Source organism: Impatiens glandulifera, unplaced genomic scaffold, assembly GCF_907164915.1.
Source record: "Impatiens glandulifera unplaced genomic scaffold, dImpGla2.1, whole genome shotgun sequence".
Classification (NCBI taxonomy): domain Eukaryota; kingdom Viridiplantae; phylum Streptophyta; class Magnoliopsida; order Ericales; family Balsaminaceae; genus Impatiens; species Impatiens glandulifera.
In genome coordinates this window covers 1-8,634 of record NW_025919796.1, presented here as the reverse complement: position 1 = coordinate 8,634, position 8,634 = coordinate 1, and the positions used below count along the sequence as shown (strand labels likewise).

Genomic DNA, 8,634 nt, shown 5'->3' with positions numbered 1-8,634 from the left:
GTTTGTAATTAGACGAGTGGTCTAATTGTTGTTCGGAATTAGACATACATCTAACTCATCGGATTTAGACGCGAGTCTAATTCTATTAGACCAGGCGGTCTAATAGACGTTTCTCTGTTAGAAGGAGATGACTTATTTCATTAGACTGATTTTAACAATCCGTCTAACTGAAATACGTCTAATGCTCAGTTTAAGTAGTACGCTTGAATCTAGCATTTCTCCTACCCACGTGTTATAGCTGTACCCTACTTCTGCTCCACTTTCTAGTGAAGATTAGTACAGAAGCTATACGTATCCAATCAAGGAATGCCACATAAGAGAATTTTCCTCAAATTACATGTTTTGCAGGTACATCCCTGATGGAATATTCGGCGCACTACCAGTGATGTACGGCCACGATCCTTGTGCTCAGAACTTGCTGTGTACAATGGAGGCTTTCTAATGGAAGAGTGCCACGTATCATTCTCGAAGATTCGACCGTTAGCTCCTGCTCAATATTTAACAAATCTCAAGGACAACGGAAAATCTGTCTTAACAAGTCTTACGAACAAGCAATCTGATTTTGCAGAGAGAGAAACTACTCAATCATCTTGCTTACTGAATTCAAACTGTGAAGCTTCTTTCTGATTGTACTGTGTGTGAATTGAGAGAGAGAGCTAGAATCAAAACACCTTTAGCTGAGTGATATTCTTCATCTTGTAATTGAACAGAAAGTGTTCTGTTCAATAGTGAGCTAAGTGTGTGTGTAAAGTGTATTTGATTCTAATCATCTTATAGTGAATCCTTCCGGTGGTTGTAAGAAGGGGTGACGTAGGAGAGTTTCTCCGAACATCCATAAACAAACTTCTGTGTTCTTCTTTTCTGTCATCTTTTCATATTTCATCTTGTGCTTCAAACCCAAGTAAACAATTCCGCCTTGAATCCATTTCAAGTGTTTACACAAGTTTGCGTAGAATAGAAAGCGAATTAAATTCCTAACATGATTTCTTTCAAACTGTTTTTCATAAACCTTCATCCTTAGCCAGACCCCCGTCTCTATCGATAAAGCCGATCCTATCAGGGAGGTTGAAGTGGGAAGATATAAAGTTCACGTAGTAAGGATTGGAGCCAGATGAGTTCAGGACTATACCGAGTAACAACTTGTTGTTTCTTTGAATTCCAAGAGATAAGATTGTCACCAAGAAATATGCAGTAGTTAGTTGTGGAGCGATGATCGTCCAGACAACCATCCCAGTTGGAGTTAGAAAATGCAGATATATCAAGAGAAGATGTTGGACGAATAAAGAGTCCATGATGAGGAATATGATGAAGGTGGCGAAGTATTATTTTTACTGCAGACCAATGAGTGGTAGTAGGAGACTGCATGAATTGGCAGGCACGGTTGAAACCAAATGCTAGTTCAAGTCGAGTAAGAACCAAGTATTGGAGAGCACCAATAATGTTGCGGTACAAAAATGGTTTAGGAAGAGTGTCGCCATCATGGCGAGATAAAGATGACCTATAAGATATTGGAGTATTAAGAGGTTTTGAGTCACTCATATTGGTTCAGATAAGAATGTCATTGATATATTTTGATTGAGAGAGAAAAATGCTGGAGGTAGATAGATGAGCTTCAATCCCAAGAAAATAGTGTAGTGGACCTAAATATTTAAGAGGGGAAATGTGGTTAAGTTAAGAGATGATTGAGGAGATGTGAGAGGAATAATTACTAGTGAATATAATATCATCAACGTAGACTAGAAATAATGATGTAATTTGTGGAGAGTGATCCATGAATAAAGAAGAATAATTTTTGGATTCTTGAAAACCAATGCAAAGAAAAGCAAATTTCAAGGTAGTATACCATTCACGGGGAGCTTGTTTGAGTCCATAGAGTGCTTTGTGAAGTTTCACACATGATTAAGATAATGAGGATGAGTGAACTCAGACGATGAGACATTGTTAACATCGAATTGATGAATAGACCATTAACGAGTGACAACAAATGAGACGATGGTTTGGATGGTAGTATGTTTAACAGTTGAGCTGAATATTTCAAGATAGTCAATGTCTTCTTATTGATAAAATCCCAACTAAACGAGTCTTGTGACATTTAATGGAACCATCGACTCTTTGTATGATTTTGAAAACTCATTTGCAACCCACGATATTCTACGAGAATCGAGGAATAAGAGACCAGATCTTATTTTGAATTAGAGCATTAAACTCATTTGCCATGGTGGAACGCCATTGAGTATCTTTATTGGCGGCGGTGAAACATGTGGATGGAGAGGTGGAAATGGTGTCAATGTTGGCATTGTGAAGGGAACGGGTTTTAGAACTTATGATCATATGATTAGAGGAACATTCAGGAGCATACATAACAGTGAAAAGTTCATGTATGAGAGTAGAAGGATTGGTTTAAGATGAGTTAGTTGATGATGATGGTTGATAGGAGTTTGATGTTGGCGAGTGGGTTGGTGAAGATGGATGGTTGGAGTTTGATGATGATGATGAGTGTTCAAATGTTTGTGAAGATGGTACTTCATGGATTTGTGATGTTAAAATTGGGGATATTGGAGGTGATGAACATGAAAGAAAAGGAAAGTGCGGTGTTGGAGAGACTAATAGTGTAGAAAGATTGGTAGATACTGATAATGCACTTTTAAATGGAAATGTTTGTTCATCAAAAGTGATGTGATGAGAGATATATTATGTCGGAAGGAAGGTGTAGGTAACGATAACCTTTGTGATTTGGACTATAGCCAAGAAATATATATTTTAGAGTTCGAAGATCAATATTGTGAGAGTTATATGATCGAGTGAGCGGAAAGAAAGGACATCCAAATTTTTTTATGGAATAGATAGTTAGGAGGACGATTAAAAGAATTTCAAAGGGAGATTGACGAGGCTTACCATTTCAAAGAAGACGATAATGAGATACGTACTTGTAAAAAATTCATCATCCTAATACGATAAGGGCATAAAAGCATAAGCAAGAAGATTGAGACTCATTTGTAAGGTGGAGAATCTTGCGTTTAATAATACCATTTTGTTCCCTTGAATAAGGGCATCATAGACGATGTTGGATGTAATGAATTTCCAGATAATATTTCAGACTCCTATATTCGTCTCCTCAATTAGATTGTAGAGCTTTCATTGATGTGTTTAATTGATTTTTAACAAGTGTCTTAAATTTAATAAAAGATGGCAAGACATTAGATTTTCTATAGATAGGATATAGCCAAGTAAAGCGACTGTATTCATCGATAACATGGACAAAATATCGAAAATTGTTAGTAGAAAAAGAGAAGCAAGACCTTAAACGTCATAATGTATTAATTTTGATGGAGACTTACAACGAGATTGAGAAACAGGAAAATGAATTTTTTGTGCTTTTCTGTATTGACAAGATTCACAAAAACTTAATTTGTTCTTGCGAATAATAGGTATAGAAAAGAAGACATAATAAAGGTTGATGTTGATAATGAAGGGTTTCCAAGACGATGATGCCAAGAGTTGGCAGATGAACGAGTTCCAATAAGAGCTTAATGAGTGGACGGAGGGTTGATGATTGAGTTTAGGTGATATAGCCCATTTTAAGTGTGTCGCGAAGGAGTTCCCTCTTCGTGACATGATACTTGACAATACAATAATTTGGAAGAAATTCAAAAAAGATATTATTATAGACAAAAAATTTGAAAACACTTAAAAGATTTTTTATTATTAATGGGACATGTAATATATTACACAGATGAAGGTTTTTATTAGAACATGAAATGAATGATTGCTCAATATTAGAAATTGGATGAGGGTTATCGTCTCCCATTTTAATAGTTTATTTACCATTATATGGAGTTGAGATACTAAAATTGTCAAGATTCGTCGTGAGATAGTCAATAGCACCATAGTCGGGATACTAGGCCGAGTCGTAAACAGAAGAAGGTGTAGCCATCATAGTAGAGTGTGGTGTTGAATTTTGATTATGACGACGTCGACAAGTTTTAAACGAATGACCTATAAAGTTGCAAATCTTACAAAACAGACCCGATTGACAAACATTAACCGCATAACCAAAACGATCACACAATTGACATTATATTTTATTTCTATTGGGCCCACAAGGCCCATGACCCAAAGTAAAAGGCCCATTAGTAGAAGGACACCCTAACCCTATAGTATAAGCCCGATTAGAGTGTGAAATTTTTGATGAACTTGAAGGCCCCTTTATTTGATATCCATTAGAATTATGGGATCTTAATCTATTGACAGTTTCATTTTATACACTATAATCACTCGGAAAGGAGACTGAAAGTCGCGATCGTTGGAAGTGAGATAGTTTCGAAATCCTTCTCGATCCAGAAGCAAGATTAGCAGTTTGAGAGTTAGAGTGGAGTGATTAAAGGTGAATCTCATGTGTAAAAAGAATTCCTTGGAGGTCTTCGATGGCGATGAGGTCGGTGTGAGTGGTTACCTCTATAGTGAGAGATTCGTAATCAGAATCGAGTTCTCCCAAAGCATAAAGTATGAAATCTTATGGAGATATGTTTTGCCCAGCACCAGCGAGACTATCGATGATTGATTTTATTTTCTATAAATATTCGGCCATCGGGAGTGAGCCCTTCTTTACCATCTAAAGTTGAAACCAAAGCTGCATTAGACGAACTTGAGAGGCAAATGTGTGTTCTAAGGTAGACCAAAGGGATTTAGAGTAGTGCATGATTCACCAACCACTTGGGCTAGAATGGATTCTAAAAAAGTGGAGAGAAGCCAGGAAAGAATCCTCTGATCTTGTACCTCTTGGATTGTAAAAGCAAGATTTGGAGTGAGGAAACTAGATCCGTCAGTAGTATCGTCTTGGAGAAAGGTCTCAGGGGCAGAATTAGTTCTAGTAACATATAGATAGAGGCCATAACCTTTTAGGAAGGTAAGATTTGAGATTTCCATATAAGAAAAGTTTTTATGATCGAGTTTAATGGATGTGAGATTGTGAAAGAGATGAGTGGTTGAAGCAAAAAAAAAAGATGAAAAAAAAGCCATGGATATAGAGGTTTGTTTAACCGAATAATGGCTCTGATACTAAGTTAGAAAGTTAAGTAAACAATAACTTGATGTAGATTAAGAATGTATTTATGTGTGTTATTACAATTACAAGAGTAAGAATTTAGACAAAAATAAGGGAAACTAAAAGGTTAGAATATGTACAGATTTTAAGTACACTTAATAGATGAAATATGAAAACGAATAGACTAAGTGGATTGCTCTTTAATTGTAGAGTCTTTAATAGGGATTTTGGTAGGAGTACTATAAGATACACAATATAAAATATATTTAAACATATGTTAGTAAATATTAATTGTCATTTTGTTTGAAATATTATAATTAATATATGTTTAATAATAATGGAGACTAAAATTTGAAGGTGGTATTATTTTTAAGTTTGAAAGGTTTGAGAGCTTGTTTGAGGTTGTAAGTTTATTTGAAAAGATCAAAATTCCTTATATAAAAAATTTAGCTCTTAACTCATTAAGTTATTTAGGAGGTAGTTTAAGTGGTTTCCATTTTTTTCTATTTCTATATCTCAATGTCTAAGAGTTAAAAATAAACTTAATTTGTCTTTCAAATCTTTTTCCCTCCGTTGGCCTTTTTAGTATCGGAGGGTGCCTTGTTTTCATTTTCATCACATAGTTTTGAGTTAATGTTGCGTTTTTTTCGACCCGGCATGAATTTAGTTGGATCGGTTTTTTCGTCTCGGATTTTTATAGTCTGAATAATACTTTCAATCATCGATGGGTTGTTTGCTTCTCATACTTTCCGATTGTGTATAGTCTAAGACAAATGCTAAAGACCGTTTTTAATGCAAAGATAGTTATGGTGCACCTGTTGCAAATGAGTAATTTTTTTGTAGTGTATGATCAAAAATAGTATTAAAAGATACATGTAAAATGGTCTCTAGATTAAAGATAAATTTCAAAAACTTTTTAAAAGAACAAGTTAATTTTATAGTTTATTGGAAGAACAATTTAGTTACAAAACAAATTTTGGAACAACTAATTATATAGAGAATACATCCAAAACAAACAATACTTTATGTATAATGGAGCAAACACATCATGGAAGAGAACAAATAATGCAGCAGTTGATTATCTGTTTCAAACCAAATGAATGTGAATAATGTACAACTCTGACATTTCTTTTATTTATAAAGAATATTTTTGACCCTTGTAATTGGAACTTTATTTTATTTTGTTCAAAATTCATTGAATATAAAAGTCATTGAAGAACAAAAAAAATACTAATTAAATAAAAGAAAAATGTCAAATGAAAAAAAAAACATAATGCTGTCTAATTTATTTCATTGAGTCCAAAATGTAATCACAATTAATTTGTTATGCTTCAATACTATTTAAGACATTTCTATAATTTTATAATTCATAAATAATATATCATTTTTAAATGAAAAATATTAATATATACAAACACACAAAATATTTGAGTAAACTAAATTTCATCGATCCATCTCAAAAGTAACATTGAAATATAGATATTATATTATATATAGTATATATAATTATTGACTTACAATTTATAAAATTCATATATATATATAATCATATCAAAGTCGGGTATTTTTATAAACGAAAATAAAGTTATATTATTATGAAATATTTAATACTAGATGTTATTGTACTGCAAATGTTGTATCCTTAATCACGTCATTGTCTGAGGGCATTAACGGTTAAAACGTTCATGAGGAACATGATCACCGTCTTGGTTGTGAGACACTTGATTGTGAAGAAGTGAATTGTCACTAAAGTCTACCACTGGTGACTCGTCACTGAATAGGTGTTGCTCAATGTTTCGTAGTATTTCATCGTTGTTGTTTACTGTCCCATTGAATTGTACATTTTCCTCTTGTATAGAAGGAATAACATTTGACATGAATGGAATTTGGTCGTTCATTGGTAGGGTGTTAGGTGCACCATATGTTTCTATTGTATGACCAAAATTGTTGACAGTGGAAACATTTTTACTTTGATGGTAATGCATGCCTACAATTAATAGAAGAAACAAAATAAGCAAATCATATTTTTTGTTTATTGCATATATGAGTAATAAGTTACCTGGATTTTGTAATGATGAGTCATGTATCTGAATAGAGTTCGGGTGATCATGCATGTGAATAGTGTTCGAATGCATCGAAGGTAGGTTGTAGTTGGTCTGGTCATATTGTGGAGGTAACATTTGGGGCAATGGATGTGACACCTCTAGAGAGGTTAGAGATTGGGACAATATTTCCATACCAAATTGGATGTTTGAAGTATTCGAATTGTTGGGTTGGAAGTACGGAAATTCTATCACGGGAAACACATTTTTACTAATATCCATCAAACGAGAATCACTTTGCAAGAGCGTCTCATAGTTTTTATCAAGTGCGCCAGGAGGAAACGTGACATGATGAATCCTAGAAAACAAAATTTGATAAAGATAAAATTGATGTATCTTAATTGACCCAATTTGACATGGGATTTGAAGCTCAATCTTTAACTATGAAATAATAAGTTGATATTAAATATGTATAACAAATATGAAATGAGACATCATTCCACTTTTGTTACACTATTATTGGTATGAGGTACATTCGTTCGTTTTTTTTAATGAGAACTAAATTTACCTGAAAATGGATGCTTGACCTTGTGTGAAATCAAATGACTCGTCCCAAACTGTTTTCCTCATCGGTACTGGATCACGCTCTCGAAAGAATAGAGGAGATTTGTTCAACTAAAAAATAAAAGTCATCTTATCATAAAATCTCACCTTATCAATCAAATCATTTTTCAAATTTAGATTTATTTTGATAATTCATAGTGATAATTAATTAAACTATCAAATGGAGCATATTAAAAATAAAGAATGAAATTGTAGCTCTAACCAATAATTCTAAAGTTCCAGGTTGATTCTCAATCATGGTGGCCCTCATTGCATCGATGTCACTAAAATGAATCTCCATCTTACTTTTTAAGTTATTTTCCAAAATTTCCCACACGATTTTCTTAGTTGAATAGTAACATTTGGCCTTCAACTCACCTTCGTATCTTAAAAATTTCTGCATAATCATTAATTTAAGTTAATTAGTATTAGTGCAATTCCAAATATTATTTTAAAAAGGATTATATGATCAACCACTTAACGAGAGTCAATCTTTTGTTTTAACCCAATAACTATGATAACAAATTGTCAAAAAATTGTAAATAGTTTAGAAAAATGTAAATATAACTAAACACAACAACATAGACAATGGAGAATAAGATTTTGTGATCCAACAAAAACCCTCACCTCCCAAGTGCCAATCTTGAGCAATATTATTGGAAAATTGGTAGCTTTATACTTTTCTTGGGTTGATTTGGGCATTTCGAACCTTTCTAGGAAATGTAGTTCATTGATATCCAATTCCATGTTATGTCCAGCGCCCTCCAAAAAAAGTAAATGTATTTATTAAATACTAAAATAAAATGAAGTGTGGACAAATGATATTTATAATTGTATACCACTGTCATGTTTGAAGAATCTATTCCATCCTCCATTAGACCAAATATATCTCTCTTTTGTTATCTCTGATCTACATATGCTTAAAACATATATTCGTTGCTATAT

General features: G+C 33.4%; 2 protein-coding genes across 2 annotated transcripts; both read right to left on the bottom strand.

Moving 5' to 3' along the window:
* Nucleotides 1-1,056: 1,056 nt before the first annotated feature.
* LOC124918460 (uncharacterized mitochondrial protein AtMg00810-like) lies at nt 1,057-1,539 on the bottom strand. Its single transcript, XM_047458608.1, has one exon. The coding sequence runs from the start codon at nt 1,537-1,539 to the stop codon at nt 1,057-1,059; it is 483 nt and encodes a 160-aa protein (XP_047314564.1).
* Nucleotides 1,540-4,665: 3,126 nt separating this feature from the next.
* LOC124918459 lies at nt 4,666-8,436 on the bottom strand. Its single transcript, XM_047458607.1, has 6 exons — nt 8,317-8,436; nt 7,913-8,086; nt 7,655-7,761; nt 7,104-7,444; nt 6,747-7,031; nt 4,666-4,895 (listed from the first exon to the last, which is right to left on the bottom strand). The coding sequence occupies exons 1-6, from the start codon at nt 8,434-8,436 to the stop codon at nt 4,666-4,668; spliced, it is 1,257 nt and encodes a 418-aa protein (XP_047314563.1).
* Between the last annotated feature and the right edge of the window lie 198 nt (nt 8,437-8,634).